The sequence below is a fragment of the Anabas testudineus genome, chromosome 14, assembly GCF_900324465.2.
Source record: "Anabas testudineus chromosome 14, fAnaTes1.2, whole genome shotgun sequence".
NCBI classification, from domain to species: Eukaryota; Metazoa; Chordata; class Actinopteri; order Anabantiformes; family Anabantidae; genus Anabas; species Anabas testudineus.
In genome coordinates, this window is record NC_046623.1 from 2,474,057 (window position 1) to 2,494,427 (window position 20,371).

General features: G+C 43.6%; 1 protein-coding gene across 2 annotated transcripts; it reads left to right on the top strand.

The window, feature by feature from the left end:
- The first annotated feature begins 655 nt into the window (after positions 1 to 655).
- mark4a (MAP/microtubule affinity-regulating kinase 4a) lies at positions 656 to 20,371 on the top strand. 2 transcript variants are annotated; one of them, XM_026373369.1, is made up of 18 exons: positions 656 to 1,283; positions 3,609 to 3,806; positions 4,810 to 4,863; positions 8,337 to 8,385; positions 9,027 to 9,092; positions 10,948 to 11,018; positions 11,112 to 11,168; positions 11,643 to 11,879; positions 13,130 to 13,249; positions 13,340 to 13,439; positions 13,548 to 13,657; positions 13,831 to 14,017; positions 14,297 to 14,508; positions 15,222 to 15,325; positions 16,251 to 16,535; positions 17,478 to 17,560; positions 18,252 to 18,296; positions 18,423 to 18,571. In XM_026373369.1, exons 1-18 carry the CDS (start codon positions 1,230 to 1,232, stop codon positions 18,485 to 18,487), a joined length of 2,097 nt encoding a protein of 698 aa, XP_026229154.1. In that variant the 5' UTR covers positions 656 to 1,229; the 3' UTR covers positions 18,488 to 18,571. The 2 variants fall into 2 exon arrangements, with proteins under 2 accessions (XP_026229154.1, XP_026229152.1); XM_026373367.1 differs by lacking the exon at positions 17,478 to 17,560 and having other exon boundaries at positions 18,423 to 20,371.

Consider the following 20,371-nt stretch of genomic DNA (forward strand, 5'->3'; position numbering starts at 1 on the left):
GCATGTACCCACACTGCTCCTCCCTATGTGCAAGATCATTAAAGAAAGCTAAAGGAAATACCCCAGTGAATGAGAGGTCTGCTTGCTAAAGCTGTACTTCGGCCATCTTTGGAGAGTTTATGCTAATTTACGCTCAAATCTACGCTGGTGAGAGCAGCAGCGGGTTGTGTTGTGTTGGACCTGTCAGCATCTCTGATGTGGCGCATCTCAAGTGCGTCAAGTCGAACAGGGTTAGACGGATCAGACAGGAAGTTAGAACATTCGGTTTTCAAAATAAGAGACTTCTCGTGCCTGTTCCAGCATGTATCGAATAAAGAGCGCTCTCAAATCTAATTCTTTTGATGATTTCATATGAGCATTTTTAGTTATTAACACAGTTTTAGATAGCAGTCCTTATGTTTGGATATGAGTACAGAACAAAAGAAGAAACATTTTATAAAGCGCAAAAAAATATATATATATGATAAAAAGAAAGGGTTAAATAAACCAGTAACAAACTGGGGATTCGTTTTTCATAAAGTAAAGTATTTTTTGTCATGCAGTATTAAGTTAGATGAAATCCGCTTTACTTTACACCACCGACCGGAAGCCCTGTGTCTGTGTCTTCTTCCTGACTTGATGGCGGTGCGCATCTCACCGACCGGGAATACCGATTTCTGAGCATTTCGGCCTTTTCCTCCCGCTGCACCGTAAGCTCTGTTTTCCTGCGAGTTGCTGCAAAGGGGAGCTTGTTGCATTGGCGTCGCGGGGTTAAAGTGAACGATTACATCGGTCACCGGGCTATTATGACAAAGCGGAGATGACACACATCCACAAGGAGCCGTGTTTGTTTTGTATGGCGAAATGAGGCAGGGGGTGGAGAGTCGCCACAGAGACGCTGGGCTCCGGCCAAACATCACCGCATTTTAGCACTTATTCGATGCTCGGGATTTGCATTTCATTGCATTCGCTGCATCGTTGATCGCAATTATTTCTTCTTTATTCTAATTCATTTTTGCAAAGTGCACGGTGGTAATGCAGCTTGTTTGAGGACACCCCCCTCCAGATGTCCATTGCTGCCATGATAGACAGAGGTCTCCTCTCGACCGCGGCTCGGCCGGTTGGACAAGAGGTAGATTGATTTGGGACTGTGGTCGCATCTGCGGATGTTATTCTGTCTTTGGAGCTTGTAAATATCATCGGCGCAAACACACCGTGGTCTTCACTCAGGGAAAAAGGAGAAAGAAAACATGTCTTCTCGGTCTGCATTACCGTCTGGAAACGACAGGAGTACTGGAGACCATGTAAGTGGAACTGCAGCCTATAGATGTATTTGTGGACATGCAAGAGACAGATCGTGCATCCTTGAGCACAGATCTCATATATGTGGCCTTTGGCTTTATTCACAGTGCAGACGGGGGATGATGGGGGGGGGGGGGGGGGGGGGGCGTAGATGGTGCTATCGTTCCTCATTAGGCGAAAGGACTTTGGGGGTGATATTGGATGGATGTTTAAGCAGAACGGGCTCTTATAAAATGGGCTAACCTTGAGTGTCTGCGCAGGGAAAGAGCTGATGGCAGGCAAGCAGCCCGGAATAAGTCCATCCGCATACGCTGCCACTCAGCGGATATGCGCAGGAAGCCTGAAAACCAGCCGTCACCTCTTATTATAAGGCTGTGGAGAGATAGTGATGTCACATTATAGTCCTTGCTGCTGTTGCTGCTGCCTCTGCGTGCGTGCGTGCGTGCGCGCGGTTGTGGGTTTGTGTATGTGTGCGTGCGCGCGCGTATTCCCCAGAAATTGGATGGGTGGGACGAGAGCACAGAAGGCCAAAATAAATGTGTAGAGAATATCTGGGTTGTTCCTGCGAAACGAGGGGATTACTGCGTAAAATGATGTGCAGTCCGCTGCTGCGCAGCCTTCAAAGCGCCCAACCCCAGAGCCAGTGGGTGTCAGGCCAGCGCCGCACATTGAGTACAGTGGGAAACAGTAGGGTCCTGCAGAAAAGACAGAGACTAGGGGGGTGTACTCATGTGACACAGGCAGAAAAACAGGGTTTACACTTGCATCTGTCTGTCTCTCTCTGTATCTGTACATTCATGTATATCTAAAGAGTGGCATGACTGATCATTGATGTTGCATTATGTTATCTTTCTGCCTTTACACATATGGCAAGATTCACCCCCATCTGTTAGCAGAGCCCTCAGCACAGAGGGATGCTTGTGTTTGTGTGTGTGTGTGTGTGTGTGTGTGCATGTGTGTGTTTGGATTTAAAAGGTGCACAGTCGATCATGAATGCACATCGGTTCCTTTCTCTCAGAATGGATCTCAATCGGCTGTCACCACTGTGCAAATTAAGCGATGATGGCAGATGAGTGAATTGACCGGATGAAATGTTGGGCTGCCATGTTGGCACAGGTGAGACGTGTGCTGAACAGTCGGTGGATTAATGTACTGTGCTGCACGCTGGCTGTGAAAACCTTCAGGGCTCTTGGCTTGGACTCGTAGGTGTGTAAGGAGGACTGTAGCGAGACGGTCCAAATTGGCTCTAGGTGGGGCATGGGAACGGGAGTGGAAGCATGGGAAAGACACTCCCGTCTGAAGGTGGAGCTTAAGGCTGCGTGGTTGTGTTTGTACACACACACACACACACACACACGTGTATGTGTGTAATTAAGAACAAGGTGACATGCTGGGGGGATGGAAGTGTGATGCCTCAGGGTCTGGGACCAGCCAGGGACCACTGTGCCAGCATCTGCTCCCTCTTTACTCCTTCCTATATCCCTCTCTCCACTGTTTATGCTTTTTCTGATTGTGTACCTCCTTCACCTCCTCGATCTTTGGATATTATCTTTCACTTTCTTCCCCCGTCATCTATTCTCTATCTTTCTCTCCTCTGTATCTTTCTCTGCTTTGTCACATGACAACGAGCCATTTCATACTGTAATACACCGAGCTTTGTTGTGTAAATGCACATTGTTATCCCCCCTTTCTCTTCTGCTCTGCTTCCTGTCGGAAAAATTATCTGTGACTCAAGGTTTGGACTCCGTCATCGCTGCACAACAATGCTTCGAAGCGCTACGGTCCAGAATCGAGCAGCATGAGGCGGTGACATGGAACAGCAGCAGTACAGCTGACTGTTAACGAGGCTTTAAAGAAGCTTCAAGTTAGAACGAAAAAGTATTAACTTATACTCTCAGTCGTGCAGCGTGAAGACATCTTCTAGCAGTCAAGTGGTAGATCTCTAAAGAGGATAAAGCTGAAACCAGAACGAAAACATGTTCAAGCGTTCATGTGCTGGACAACAGCTGTTAACCCAGAAATGAGAGGCTTGTGCTCACTGAGCTCATCATCGCTCCTTTGGTGTTTATGAAACAAACATCTGGTAGAATCATTTTTTATCATTTGGACTTGCACTTAATTCTGGGCTGCTTATTGTAACCGTGTTTACCTGTGTGTGTACTTCCTGTCACAGGTAGACACACATCTCATCTGTGAAGCCAACGACTGTTCAGTGGCTTCCACAGTTACTACAGATACACAGTGTGATGGGGATTTCAGGGATCTGTGCCTTAAAACGCTACTTTCTGCTTCCTCTCATTAACCCCCTGCCCTTCTTTTTCTTCCAGCATGTGTCGCTGGGGGCCAGCCGCTCAGACAAGGCAACCAGCCAGTCCAGCCGCTCACTGGGCGCCCGGTGCAGGAACTCCATCGCCTCCTGCTCTGATGAGCAGCCGCACATCGGCAACTACCGTCTGCTCAAGACCATTGGCAAGGGAAACTTTGCCAAGGTCAAGCTGGCCCGCCACATCTTGACGGGCAGGGAGGTGAGACTTGGGGCACGGGAGGTCAAAAGTGGAAGAAAGGAATATGGAGGTGGTCGATGATGGATGAATGACAAGACAAATCAGTTTTATCCTCTAATGGAAATGTCTGTACACAGTCAAGTAACATAATGTTAGAGGACTGACTTGTGTTCTGTTTAGACAGTGACATCTTTAGGGAAGCAGGGTCATTTTAAGAAAAACAGTTCACTGTTCAGCTACTTTATCTAGCACAAGGTTTAAACACTGAATATTACATGGTTACACCACATCTAATAAGGTGCACTTTAAATAAAGTTAATATGTTGTAACTAATTGCCTTCTTAATGTTTAATATGTAATTTAATACAGCTTTATAGATCAATTCTAAGCCATTAAGAGCAATTTTCATACTGCCAGGTTGTAAAAAATAGCTCTGGATCACATGACCACTTACTTATTGTGCTTCTTAGAAGAGGGTTGAACTATAGCTGTGTTATCACCAGATAGAAAAGATGAACCGTAGGGGGGGAAGATTGCTTTTAACACCCGACAACCCAAAATATGTTATTTGTAAATGACTTATATCTGATCTGTGAAGGAGTAGTCATAAAGACATTACTTTCAACTTAAAAGCCGTTGAGCTGCGACTCTAAAATAGACTAGATACAGTAGTGGTGTTAATTAGTTGCAGCTTTTTATGCCGTCTCCTTATGATGCCTGTAACACTTTGAAACCAGCGTTGTTGTTGTGAAATTGGCAGCAAACTATCATTATAGCCTGCGTTAGTCGTGCCAACGCCAGTCAGTGGGGATTAAAACCACTCAGACTGACTCTGCTGCGGCCTCAGTCCACATCCACCTGCATAGGTAAACAATCTGATACTCCCCCTGGAATTCTGTTTGTTTACACTGTTGGGTGTTGGATATGGATCAGTGACATCGGCAGGAAAGGCTTCTGAGCGTTTAAGGAGGGGATTTTAAGGCAAATTTGCTTTTTCTCATCAACAACTTCATGTGTCTTCCAGGTTGCAATAAAAATCATTGACAAAACTCAGTTGAACCCAACCAGCCTACAGAAGGTGAGTGTTTCTCTTTATACTGCTGGAGTGTTTGTTGAGGAACAAGTGTGTGAAAGCTTCAAGTTCTAAACGAAACTACAGTACTGGTACCATCCGATGCTGTCTGCCCTCATAAACAGCAGCAAATTGTCAAGAATGCGGATGATTTGGTCGCATTGATGTAGTTCAGCAAAAACGCTGATGCTGCTGGCGACTTGAAGAGAGGTTCAGGTTGATCCTCAGCTGTTCTCCCCCTCAGAAGGGGGCAGGAATGAGAGAGCAGCTCATAGAGCGAGAGGGCTTGTGGGACATGATGCTGTTTGGCAGGTGCTAGGGACTGGATGGGAGCGAGAGGAGACCTCTGCTCCAGAGATCATCTCTTGTCTCTCTCTGGGCTAATCGCTGGCCTGAGAGTGGGGTGACTCATCTCTGAAACAGCGATCAGTCAACCCGTCTTTCTTTTATTTTTTTTCCCATTTACATTGACATTATACAGTTATTTAGCAGACCCTTTTATCCAAAACAACTTACAAATGAGGCACAAAGCATGAAAATATCTATCAAAGAAGATTTCAAAAAAAAAATTTCAAGTAAAGTGCTCTAGAAAGAGCTGTTTCAGTTTCACTGGATATAAGTGCAAGATTTCTTTTTTGCAGTGCAGAGAAAAATTTGAAAAAAAAGTTTTTGAAAGTTAAGAGTGAGGCAGCTGAGCACGCAGAGGTGGGTAGGTCATTTCACCATCGTGGAACCGCAGAGCTGAAAAGTTTTGCCTGGGATCTTTTGAGGTGAGGTGAGGTGAGGTGAGGTGAGGGGACCACAAGACATTGTTCTCTTGCAGAGCACAGTGAGGTAGCTACATTCTGCCAGTGCATTCTTTACACTCTTAATTTGTCTTACCTATACACACGTTTCTGTAGATAACATTAAAAACCTTAATGCTTGTGTAGCTATTTTGTGGGGATGATTGGTGTGTTAGCTGTTTCATTGTTCTGCTTTTGATTGGCTGGTTTTTTACTCCCCTTTTCAACATGTTGACTGTTGAATTGGGGCCATGGAAACTTGAGGTTTGTGGTACATAAAGGTCACAGACCGGCAGGACACAAGCCTAACCGCACAATTGACTTAGATCTAGCAGATTCAGGAGTTTTAGAGTGTGGAATAAGAGACGTGGACAGGTCCAGACACAACATGGCTGTGATGAAGAGCATTTGATTTGTGTTGATCACAAACTCGGATAACTCCGTCTTCTATGCCAGCCATGTCAGTCAAACGCTTTTCTTTCCTGTTATTCCGGATGGCTCACAGTCAGGTAAACAGCCACACTGTGGTGAAATGTGAATAAAAGATTAGAGAGACAAAGAATGCAGACTGCCATTCAATTAACCCATATTTGCCCATAATGCTGCTTATCTCCACATATGGGCCAAATCGTCTCCCTCATTTAGCTGTAAGCCTGCCCCTCCCTCTCTGTGATTCTCTGTTTCTGCCTCTTTTGGCCTGCCTAAGCTCCTCTGCCTGTGGGCAAGAAGTGAACAGACCAGAAAGATCAAATCAGGAATGAAATAATTATGCTTTATATCTGTATGTTCTGCTAGTAGTTTCTAATCACATGCAGTAGAATCTAGTATTAGTAGCAGGAGCATTGCTGGGGTTTCTGGGCCGTGTGAAAGAATATTGAGTTGTTGCAGTATTATCAAGGTTTTAGTGCATAAATGCAAATTCTCATTGGTCCCCCCCCCCAAAAGCCACTCGTTGCCCTTTTGATCGCTGGCTTCCTGTAATCCCGATACTTGGACTCATCGTACTGTTGGTGCTTATATCCTAACAGAAATGGATTCTCTTAACCTGGCTCTTACCTGACTACAACATTACTGCTGGATGCTTTTCTCTGACTGGACTGGCAGCCGTGGAAGACAATGGTGCACCATTTAGGATAGGATTCAGGAGAGCACCAAAGGATTGGCCACTGTTTGGAAAGAATATTCTACAATTGGCTTGTGATGATAGCAGGCCTCTTTACAGACCCATGGGCTACAGAAAATCCTCAGTACTGAAGACATGAAAGAGCTCATATTAGCATAATCTGGACAGTGATGTATGTAGAACAGAGAAGGGAAGAGTGAAATGTGTTGTACAGGTGTGTTTAAAAAAGGGAAAGGAAAGACAGAAGGAAGGAAGATAGGAAAGGAAGAGTAGTCAAATCAGAGCAGATGGCTAAAAGTTGATTTTAAAATGTCCATTAATGACTAATTTCTCTTTAACACCTTGTTAAATGACCAGCAGTAGCCTTCTACCATCCCCTCCCATCCTGTGTGTGTGTATCTGGGCTGTCTGTCATACAATAATAGGGCTTTAACAGCACCTTTTTGTCACCTTACTTTTCATTGAAATATCAGGAACCCTGATATTGCAACAGTGCATGTTTGGACCTCCCTGTCAGCTTTATCATAGGTATATTTATGCATTTTGCTGGAGGGGGGGGGTGGTTTATTGTTTTGATGGGTTTGACCACTTAGCTCTGCCCTGATGAGCAGGAAATGAATGGGAAGCCGAGATGATGAGACGCTTCAGCACTACGTATCCCAAGATTCCCTCTAGCACAGCTGGAGAAGCTTGGAAAGAGCCTGGTCTTAATACCTGGGTTGCTATGGCAACAGTGACGTTGGGGCTCGGCTAGAGGAGCAGACTGCTAGAGAGGAATTGAATGAAGGAGGAGGGAATGGAGGGAGACACAGGGAAAATGGGAGAGGGGGAGGATTGAGAAAAGAGGATAGAAAAGCTTATTGCACTATTTTTTTATTTATTTTTCATTACTTGAAGTTGACAAGGAGATGCATTGGTTTTCAGCGATGGCCTTTTACTAAAGGACTGTACCGTTCTATACATGCAACCAGGGGAGCTGGCTCAAATTTAATCCCCGGCTCTGCTCTGACAAAGTGTACAAATATATCCCCTAGAGTAGACATATCACATGCAGTGAGAAGCTCAGCCAGACTAGAAGTTGGTCTGTTTTTGGCTGCAGATCCATCCCATTTGTGTGTGGGCTATTTGTTGTTGTTTTTAATGATGAGGAGGTTTGTTGGTTGTTGTCACCCTCACAAATTCTCATTTGGGTGAATATCAGACACAGAAAGTGATGCTGTTATTTTTAGACATGAGCATAAATGTGTCTGTACTGGTCCACCTCCAGCGTCTTAGGGACAAAAAGAACGGATTGTACGTTAGCACACTATGAAAACAAAAACTCTACGTTGATTAAGTGGTGGATTAAAATAGTACTCACAGTTTCAGTTTGCATTGTTATTAAGGTAACATGTCGAACTCATGATGCCCCAGTGAAGAGCTGCATGGATGTCTCATTCTGCACTGTAGTTGAAATTATTTTATCGTGGCTTCAACTGCTAAATTCAGCAATTAGAAAAACATTCATGGGGATGTAACATCCAAGGTTGGTGACCAAAATAAAATTGAACAATTCTGTTTCTTCTTCCTAGCTCTTTCGAGAGGTACGAATAATGAAAGGCTTAAATCACCCTAACATAGGTAAGTCATTCAGTTGTTCATCTACTTTTTCTTTATGTTTGTGTGTCTGTTGAGTGTGCATTCATGCGTGTGAGTATTTGCTTCCATGTGTGGCCAGATGGAAATAAAATGCTTTGAATGAGCTTTACAGCATTCGTTGACCAAACTGTAGCAAGCTATGTCTCAGGCCATGAGGTCATGAGTCTTATGGATCAAGACAGCCTTACTGGCAGGTTCCCTAGTATAAAGACAGAAGATGTATTTCACCCATAGACAGCTCTCTGGTTTTCTTGTTGGTGACACCTCTTAACTATAAATGCAGTCTGAAAAAGCAAAACCCAAATCTGAAAGTGAGCGTAGACATTCAGCGCTGTCTGCTGGTTTAATAATCAGTGTAGTAGAACAAAACACAACTGTCAGTCATATGTTCCAATACTTTTGCTCACATGAAAAATAGGTGGGTTCAAACAAAAGATGCTACCTTCTAAATCTGATCCAGATGTAAACACATAGAAATAAAAGCTAAAATGTTGATCTTATGTCTCATATTCATCTTTGATGTCAAACCCAAATGTTTTCACATAACAACAAAAATTAGCACTGAGGCACTGGAGGGGAGTGTATATTTGATCTAACTATATTTAATCTGCTTTGGGTTACAGTGCAGCTGTTCGAGGTGATTGAGACGGATAAGACCCTTTACCTAGTTATGGAGTACGCCAGTGGAGGTGAGTGCATCAGCCGTCATGTTACAAGAAACATTTTTATTTTAGTGCAGATGATAGAAAACCACTTCAGTTCCAACAGGATATTCTCCTGCACATCCCAAAGATTCTCAATAGGGTTAAGGTCTGGACTCTGTGGTGGCCAATCCATGTGTGAAAATGATGTGTCATCCCTGCTCCACACGGAAGAAAAAATCCATTGATGAAATAACCTGGTCATTCAGTATATTCAGGTAGTCAGCTGACCAACTGCAGCAACCCCAGATTATAGCACTGCCCCCATAGGGGACTTGTACGATAGGCACTAGACATGACATCACTTCACCCGCCTCTCTTCTTACCCTGATGCACTCATCACTCCGGAACAGGGTAAATCTGGACTCATCAGACCACACGACCTTCTTCCACTGGACAGTTCTTAACCCAGTTTTAGTAGTTTCATCAATCTCCGTAGATGTTTTCTTTGCTTGATGCAGCCAATAATTTTACCCTTATGAAACAGATTAACATCTTTTCTACGACCACAGGATGTGTCTTCTGACACGGTTGTTTGAGAAATGAGAAGCTACTCACTGCATCAGTTAGAGTTAAATAACTTGTTGCCAGCTGAATAATTATCCATGCAGCCTCCAATAGGAGGCTCTTACCTTAAATCTAGCTGGTAACTTTTTTTTTGGATGGGCAGTGAATATACACGCATATATATACATATGGACAGAAAACAATATAATACATGCATATTATACCATATCAATGGGCTCTGTCCAAAAATTTCCACCTTCACAGTCTTGTTATTACATTTTATTTTGCTAGACTGCCACCATCAGTGCACTCAAGAAATCCAGCCGAATAAAACCAGCAATATTTGATTATATTTATAGTTTTTCTCACAGAACACACAACACATAACATGTTGATTTATAAGGTTTGCAGGTGTCTATAGGAGGGTTTTAGCCTTTGCAAACAGCCAGTCCAGCTGTTGTATTGAATGACACTGAGGCTGTCCGTTCTAGTGGCAACCAATTTGCTCTAGTGCTTTTGAGACAAATGATTACATTATCGTGATATATATATATATATTCCTGACCTTACTCATTCTTTAAGTGTGTGGTTATAGTAAAATTGAACAGGTTAAAACCCTTTACTCTTCATCACACATCAATCCAGATTCTAAAATATATTGAATCCATAAACAGAGAACTGCAGTGTACAGTCGATGTTTTTTCCTGTTAATCTAATGTGAGAGATCTCTAAATGAAATATGACTGTGGGCTCTTCCCTAATAGGTGTTGTATAGTGCTACATTCAAACTTAATAGACTATGGAACCACACATAAATAACAGAGCAGCCTCTGTTCAGTAAAGGTGCTGCTGTTTAAAATGACTTTTAGTGCCACCATGTTGCATCTAATGTCTCCTTTTTCTTTGTGCTTCCATTAGTCTCTTTTATGTTTCTATTTGTGTCAATTTCTTGTCACTAATCCCTTTCGTCTGTGTTCTGGCTCAGACCATATCATCTTCTCGCTGTGACCTTGGAGAATGTCACAGACACAGTTTCAAATGAGGCTTTCTTTCAGGCCCATATTACTTTAAGTCTTGGATATATAGACTAGAAAGATGTATGAGGGAGTTGTAGTGCTGCCTGGATGCATGAGAAGACCAAAAACAGACTGTCTGTGTTTATATATAATGTATATAAGAATACACCAACTCTATCAATCCAAAAATGTAAAGTACTATGGTTTTTAATGAACTCCTTATGTTGCAGCAATTTTACTGTAGCATCTTCAGAGTGACTTTAAATGTTTTGCAGCTGACTCCTGATTTTATAAGTATTTGTTAACCCCCTCACTCGCAGGTGAAGTGTTTGACTACCTCGTGTCTCATGGGAGAATGAAGGAGGTCGAAGCCAGAGCCAAATTTCGACAGGTACGAATACACCACCCTCTGATGGCGACTGTGCCCAGATTCTCCAGATTAACTGGGGGTGCTTCAGCTTGATCTGTCACCTTGTGTTCACAGATTGTTTCTGCTGTCCACTACTGCCACACGAAGAATATAGTCCACAGAGATCTGAAGGTGAGAACGCTCATAAGATGTTATGACCTGCTTTCAGAGATGAGGAATTAAGGCTAGTCCAAGACTGGGACATTTCCTTCACTGACAGATTACAGTGAACTCCAAGTTACAATTTGGGACTAGTTCTAATCTGTGTCTTTGAAAAGGCCCCTTTAGCATCTTAATCGTAAATCATCATCAGTAAAGCACTGATGAGTGGAGATGCTGTTTTATGGCAAAGCTGGTGACTGTGACATATATACAGTCTGAGTCACGTCCAGTATCTGTGTTGTTGGACGACACACAAGCGCCATCCCCCCTCCCCATCTGTCTCTTTCATTCTTGCACCCTCCCACTTTCTCATTCCTTCTCCTCCCCCATTCAACTGCATTCTTTTTCTGCTTTTCCCACCTCCCCTTTTTTTTCCTTCCTCCCCCCCACCCCTCTGTCCATCCCATTCTCTTCCTCCTCTGCATTGATGTGTGTATGACTCAGGCGGAGAACCTTCTGCTGGATGCCGACGCCAACATCAAGATCGCTGACTTCGGTTTCAGCAACGAGTTCACACTGGGCAACAAGCTGGACACTTTCTGTGGCTCGCCGCCCTACGCTGCCCCAGAGCTTTTCCAGGGCAAGAAGTATGATGGGCCCGAGGTGGACGTCTGGAGTCTGGGAGTCATCCTCTATACGCTGGTCAGCGGCTCGCTGCCCTTTGATGGGCAGAACCTGAAGGCAAGTGGATGGCAGGGACTGTCAGGGACAGGAAGCTCCCTCTGGGCGCTATGGTAACAGTAATGGGTTTACATAGTGGGTTTAAATAAAACCTAGTCTGGTTAAGTCAAGTAAAATACTGAGGTTTAATTCCTAAAAACTTAATATGTTTTAGGATAAAATTCTATCCTTACTAGATGTTTAATCTAGTGATAGTATTTGGTCAGTCACATATTTAATTTCCATTCCATTGGAACGTAGAGTTTGTTAAGCTTCAGTTCAATTTAGTTCACATTTGATATCTGGATACTTTCCTGGAGAATTTGTTTGTACAAACCAGTTTGTACAGGCACAGATAACGGTACTCAAGTGAATCAATAATCCCAGAGATTCACATACCTTTGCCACATACTAATATGTAAAATTGTAGAATTTCTCTCAGTAAATTAATGAAGTTTTATTAGTTGTCACATTTGTTTAACTGTGCCAAACTCTAGCAAACAAAGAAGACTGTGCATCCTAAACCTCTCAGAAAGGTTGCCCAGAAAGGTTAAAAAAGATCAAAGTTGAAATCTGATCACTAGAAAAAAATAGTTTTAATCAAAAAGTACACACAAATGTGTGTAGGGTAAGCTTTCATAACATATGTACATACTGTAGTACCTAATATTGACCTTTTATTCTCTATTACCTTATCACCACACTGATGAATAGTGTTACAGAATGATCTTCTTGTATGCTGAAAATGTTATTGCAACACAGAATGGGACGTGCTGTTAGGAAAAAAAAAACTACTAAAAATACTATTTTTATCCAAAATCCAGCAGATGGCAATGAATGGCCCCCCAGAGCTCTACCAGAGGGTGGAGGCAAATGTGTATTTAACCCCTCTCATTTCTGAGTGCACCCCAGCATAGTGCCTGCAGCGATGGACCTGAGGATTTTATGCAACAGACACTGTTGCATCAGACTGACTGGTTTTATTAGAGAACATCAGACTAGTGTGAAATACTTCCATGTACTGTGACAAATGTGATGTGAAGAAAGAAAGACAGGGTGTGGAAAATCAGAATGTATTTGTAGATGGGTCTGTACTGTTTCCTGATGCAAGTTCCTTCTAATTTTAACACTTAAAGCATATAACATAAAAACTATGTTGCAGCTACTTTACTGGGGCTTCTTCAGAGTGACTTTAAACGTTTTGCAGCTGACTCCTGATTTGTTAAGTTTGAAGTGTGCGCTCTGTAACGTGCTATTGATGTGGCCAACAGGAGCTGAGAGAGCGTGTGCTGAGGGGAAAGTACCGTGTGCCCTTCTACATGTCCACAGACTGTGAGGGGATCCTTCGCCGATTCCTGGTGCTCAATCCGGCCAAACGCTGCACCCTAGAGGTGAGGAGCGTCGTAGACGCAGCACGAATTACACACACATAACCTCGTGAAATTTAAAAAAACAGCTGAGGCTTTTCTTTATTTCTACAGCAAGTCATGAAGGACAAATGGATAAATTCAGGGTATGAGGGGGATGATCTGAAGCCCCACATAGAACCTGTTGAGGACTATAGTGATCCAGCTCGCATAGGTGAGTCAGCCTGCGTGCTGCACTTGCCACCAGGGTCGCTTCACCAAAACCAATCAAGCTGCAGCATCTTTCGTGATATCCCTTTTTTTGATTGTTTGTGTTCCTCAGAGGTGATGGTCGGTATGGGCTTCACTCCAGAGGAAATCAAGGACTCTCTCCTTAATCAGAAATACAATGAGGTCACCGCCACCTACTTACTGCTGGGCCGCAAAGGCGAAGTGAGTTCTGTAGAGCTACCTAATATGTATTCCTCCATAGGTAACACTTAACCTCACAGTCATGGAATAAATCTCTTGCTCCTTTGTCTGTGTCAGTAAAATGAAAAAGAATCTAAAAAAATATCACTACGTCTTCTAACCCTTTTTTGTCCGATATGATTTTGATTTTATAGGAGGGCAGTGATGCGCGCACCGCTAGTAGCCTGTCCCTGGCGAGGGTACGACCCAGCCCCATTGCCAACGGGACCAACAAGCACTCCTCAGCCACTGGCTCCTCTTCCTCTTCCACCTCCTCTTCACATAGCAAGACCCAGCGCAGTGCCTCCACTTACCACAGGCAGAGACGACATAGTGACTTCTGTGAGTCTCTGCTCTAAACTTCTAAAGTGATATGCAGACTCTATCAGAGACACTTCACTGATTTAACTGATAACATTCATGTCTACTTTTATTCAATTATGTCCTTACATTTTAAAAACAAAAATAGATGGTTTCCTTAGCTGGAGTGTCATTTTATTTATAAGACAGGATCTCACTAGCTGTGAGGGGCAGGTCCATCTTGCAGGAGCCGTTATATTTGCAGAATATTCCTTATGTGAGTCTCTGTGTGTCTGTGCTCTGCTGTCCTCCACAACAAAGGCGGGCCTTCCATGCCCGTCATGCACCCCAAACGGAGCCCGACCAGCACAGGCGACCGGGAGCTGCGGGAGGGCCGGATGCCTTCACGTAAAGCCAGTTGTAGCGTTATGGGGAGCCACAGCCTCCCTCCATCCAGCCCAATGGTCAGCAGTGCCAACAACCCCAACAAGTCTGAGATCCCAGACCGACGCAAAGACATGACTGCCACCACAGTAAGTGACACAGTTCCTCCCCTTCTCATGTAGAGCTAAGACTCTCAGGTGCTAGATAAATTCGACTAAAGCTAAGCTTTACGACAAGCCTCATCCTCAAACACATGTTGCGCAGTGTGGGATAAAACTAATGTGATGTTGCATAGGTATTATTTTTACTTTGGGATCTGACATGATGCGGGACATATTGCTGACTAACAGAAGACACTGATAAGCTGAAGTCAGTGTCAAAATGCATTGAGATCTCAACAACTTTTGAGATTTTTGTCATAGGGTTTTTTTTTTTCGGCCCAGTGAGAGAGTCTGACTCATGTTATTGTCAATAGTATTTTAACTTTCTCATCACAGATGGCTCATAGCAGCTTTACGTTAATCTAGGCTTCCTCTCATCATATAAGCTCCACAAAATCATAGAGTTCTGAATTGTATTTTGCCAGTTAGAACCTACATTCAAAAAACAACTGGGTTAAAACTGACCCTGTGACGTGCCAAGTACCACTTCACATTCTCAAGGAAACAAACCTGCTCTCAAATTTACGAGTGCTGCACTAAGAAAATTGTATAGTTGAGTACAGTAACTAATAGTTAACAATAAATAACAGGTTTTCAAAACTTTAAGTGCATTACTTACAGTACCAGTCTAATACACACAAACACAATATATATATACTACATGTGTATATGTACCACCTACTTTATTCCTCTCCTTTTAGAATAACATCCCTGGAAGTGCCATGACACGCCGGAATACTTATGTGTGCACGGACCGCTCAGGCGCTGACAGACACTCTCTTCTGCAGAATGGCAAAGACAACAGGTACCATTTGTGTTGGTGGTTTTAATATCCTATCTGTTAGTGTAGCTAGAATATGATACTTCAGGTAAGCACACAAATACAAAGCTATTTGACGCATGACGCATCAGTTCAAATCATGGGGACTCGTAGTGAAAACATTTTTTAAGGGCTATAATCATACATAAACTACGATGCGTACAGTTCAAGATGGATGCTGCAGTCATTTAGCATGATAATATTCATTTGAATTTGAGGTACCAGCTGTCATCTTCACTTGTTCCCTTGTTAGGAGGACGTGTGAAATTTTGAAATAGAACTTCCTAATACATTTCGTGTCTTGGAAGCTTGCCGACTTGGTTTTGGTTGTACCAACATTGAAAATCTGGTACAGATTGTCTGTTTCTTTAATCTTTTTCACTGAGGAGCATTAGAAGCTTGCACAGTTTGAAGCACTTGCACAGTGTACTATAGACTGCTGTTTTTTTAATAGGGGAGAACTTTATATAGCATAAACCAAAATAAGTATGTGTCCCAAGGCCAGGTGTGGCTATTTGATATAGTGGTGGATGTCAAATGTGTCCTAGGAACAGCTGAAAACAGTCTGTTTGACTTTAAGCAGATACATTTGCGACACTAATTTAGCATTGCACTCCTAGTGTAATCAAATGTGAAGTAGCACAATCCCAGATATGATTTTATTTTCACAGATTCTTCTTTCTTGTTAAAACCTGGTACCCATACTACCCACAATGCAGCTCAGATGCCGGCACTTGATAGATCCAGGTGGTTTAATAGTAGCAGTGATATGAAGCCTGAGGCCTGTAGTTCACTTCCTCCTAACCTCATACCACAATAGGGTATATAGTATATCCAAACAAAGTGTATAAATGTGTCTGGCTAACTTAAAATGAATTTTGGGATGTTTCTCGTTCTGCTCTGTCTGCAGTTCCCTTAGCCACCGCATGCCTGCAGCATCTCCCTCTACGGTCAGTATTGCTGGGGCCGGAGCCGCCTCCTCCTCTTCATCCACAGACCGATGCCGTCTGACCCGGGGCTCCACAATCCGCAGCACCTTCCATGGGGGACAGCTGAGGGACCGTGGCCCCCCGGTTTATTCCGCACCACCCACGTCACCCACCCTGTCCCACCACGATGCCAGCCCTCTGCCCCATGCCCGCACCAGGGCAACGTCCAACCTCTTCACCAAGCTGACCTCGAAACTCACTCGCAGGTAGATCAGTACTCTACATGTTACATGTCACGCTGGGAGGCACAGGTCAAGTTAGTGACCAGCAAACTGGGCTACGACTGGCAGCAAACCAGGATTCACTCAATTATTAAAATGTTAGCCTGCATTTTTATGCAGGTGCTAACTGGGGTTTGATACTACTCTTCACACACGGGGCTAGCTGTCTGCCTTTATATGCAAGCTTTATGCTAGGCTAATCTAAGCTAACACCCTCTTTGTGTTGACCGTAGCTTCAGACACTAGAGTGCTATTGATTTTCTTATCTATTGAATAATTATTTTTTTCACATTGATATCCCACTGTTCCTTAAACTACACGTCATAAATTTAAATGGGTGGAATTTTTTATTTATTTATTTTACTGTAGCCATGTATTTTTTTCACATGAACCTGATTTAGAACATTTCATTTGATTTGTGCTTTCCGTCTGTTACCCCTGTGTACTGTAGTGGCACTGAGGCCCTGATGTTTGCCTGATGTTTCCTTATTTTCTCAGCTTCTAATTTTTAGGCTTGCTGTGAGATTCACTGTAAATCAAACCTAGAACATCAAATATTTGATACTAATCATTTAGCACTGTTGTGGTTACGTTCTGCCTTTGAGCTTGGTCACAGCCTGAGTATGGATCTGTGCTTATCAGAACATTTTATTCACCCAGGCCTTTTGGCAAGCTCTTCTGTGGCCCTGGATTATCCTGTGCTCCCCTCTCCCTCCCAGTCGTCATAATCACACATGTCTAATCTTATCAAACCTCAGCTTTATCCTTGCCAATCAGCTCCTGCGCTGCGCTCTTTTCCATCACTTGCTCTCCTGTGACTCAATTATAATCTCTGTTATCCCCCATCCCCAACTCCCTCCCCACATCCTATATTTCCTCTATTTCTCTATCTTTATCTTGTTCTGCTTCCCCCTGTCATTGCATCAGGGTCAACCTTGACCCATCCAAGCGCCAGGGCTCAAACAAATCAGTCTCGGGTTGTACTCTTCCGCAAGGATCAAAAACAGTTAGTAAGTTCCCATGTCTCTCGCTTCTTTCTTATCTGCCTGTGCTGCCCCATCTGTCAGCCTGGTCACGTTGGAATTTGCTTCAGACCATGAATGCCTGCCTGACTTTTTCATACCTCTGTCTATAAAGTATTGCTTGTCTGCATGACTTGTTAATCACCATCATCACACTGTCGACGTATCACACGCTCGGTTTCAAGCATGGTTGCAGTCAAAGATTCATTTGATGATTTTTGTTTTCAACTTCAGTTTTGGGATGAGTGTCATTGTCAGTAGAGACTGGTTATAGCAAGCATTTTCCTCCTGTAATCATCATATATACATCTATACCTGATGTTGGATGGTTTCATTTTGTATTTGTGGTTCATGGGGTGAAACGCCTTGAACTTCAATTTATGTTGTAGGAGACGGAAATGGGGATGTGTAATACCAATTTCAGAAGTGATTAAAAGTCAGATGTCTGCATATTTATCTGCATGCTTTAAATAGATTAAAAAAACAAGAGTGCATTCCTCTAAGTAGAGGAAACACTGCTCTGCACATCACGTGCTTGTTGTTGTTGTTGTTGATGCTTGCTTGGTCTCACTGTATAGTATCCACTGCTGATTGTCATTTCATCTGAGGGTTGTTGGTTGTTCATAAGGCTCATTGGACTGTAGTGGAATACCTCTTACTCTGCTTGTTTGTCCTACAGGGTCACAAATGAATCTGAGGGAATCAGGAGATTTGCGCTCACAAGGTCAGTAAACATGTTTCACTTACATTGACATTGTATAAAATTCGTGATTGCTCATTTTGGTTTTTGATTGTGAATTGTGTTTGTGTGGAACTGGAATGATTTTCTGCTATTCCCGCCTCTCCCTAGTTGCCATCTACCTGGGTATCAAAAAACGTCCGAGCCCCGGGCCATCGGACGTGGCTGGGATCTGAGAGGAAGTGGGCGGCGGGACCCTGCGGAGGTGGTACTGGCTCTGCGGGAGGCAGCGCTCGGATGTGGCTGCCAGGTCCACCATGCCGGCCCCTTTCTGCTCTCCTGCACCCATGGCGTGGCGGGTGGCCGTGTGGCTTTCGAGGCCGAGGTGTGCCATCTTTCCACGGGCAACTCCGAGACTTCTAATGGGGTGCGCTACACGCGACTATGGGGGGCGCCGCTAGCTTTTCGGGACATTGCCACCCAAATCTCGAAGGACCTTGAACTTTGAAACGAGGGTGTGTTTGCGTACGAGCGTGTGTTTTTGCGTGAGTGAGTGTTTAGGTGTGAGCGTATGTGTGTGCAAACAGAGAGGTGGGGGGTGGAAATAATCGAAGAAAAAAAAAAAAGCAGAGAAGGGCCGAGGGGCTGGACCCGAGAAAAAAAGACTTCTCCTTCTGTCTCTTTCATGAATACCCCCCTGCACACGCATACACACACACACACACGTGCGCGCACACACACACACTTGTAAAGTCACATAGACTGAGGCAACCCCACCCCTCCCTCCACCCAATCACCCCACCCAGCTCAGCAACTTCTTCACTGATCTACTGCACCCACTGGACCTGGATCAGACAGAATCTAGTTGAATATTTTTTATTGCTACTCTAGCCATAATGACTCTTTATTTTGTTATTTATTGCTCTGATCTTTGTTTTTACCCACTCTCACTTTCACCACCACACGAACACAGCATCTCTCGTGTATCACACGTCGTCGACAAGCCAGTCGTTTTTTTTAAGTGATTTCTTTTATACATCACTTTTTCGTAGACCTCTTTCATTTTGATCATGTGTTGTTTTCTCATCATCTGGGGACAATAACATGCACAATCTTGGAGATGGTCACTCAGTGATCAGATGAGTAACCACAGAGGGATGCACTGCTTTAATTCATGTACATACAGCAGTGACGACTGCATTGGATTAAGGTCAGCAGAAGCAGGGTTTGACGGGCTTTTGAAACAGCCAATCAGAGGCTGACTGGGAGCTTGTAGCAATGTTGCCTCTTTCTCTGCATGAGATGAGCAGATAATAAAATGTGTAGATGAAACTCTGAAAAAGCTGGTGCAGTCATACTCAGTTCAGATTTAAAATTAAACTAATAAGCTGATTTGGTGAAGTATTATAAGGTTAACTCTTATACCAAAAGTTAATTCAATAAGCCATCTGCTTTATATTGGCTTTCTATAAGAATGAAATAGACATACATTCTCTGATTGGCTGTCAGCAGTGGTTGATGACAGTTGACAGTCCTTGTTCAGGGTTTTAAAAGCATTTGAATTCTCTGACCTCCCACCTTGTTTCATCCCTTTACCTGTTTCAAAAGCATTGCACTGAAGACACAACAGCACTCGAAGCCCTGAAGTGTAAAATCTTTCAAGGTGGGGTTAATACAAGGGTGAGCCACAAATGTTGTGCACACCCTGCCCTTGAGAGCAGTCAGTCGTCCTGCTGGAAATAGATACTGTGTGCGTCTGGTGTATTTTCAGTGCAATACACTTCTATTCTGTGCCATGTAATCTTGCCTCAGTCGTCATCTCAATGTGTTGTTGGGGGAAACACCAAGAGTGGATCAGCCAAGCAGCGAAACTGTTCAGATTACAACATCACTTTCACGCAGACAGAGATACACACACTTCCTAGTGTCCATCCTCTTCTGGTTGTGGCACAATATATAAAGTGGTTTGTCTATCGCTGATGACTATGGGCTGTGGGGATCAGAGGGAGTGTCCGGAATTTGGAAAAGCCAAGATGAAGGCAGTGTGGACGGTATTCTCTTCTTGTTAGTCCAGTTGCCTTTAAAGTGAATAACCCCCCAGCGCCTTCATACAGTACATA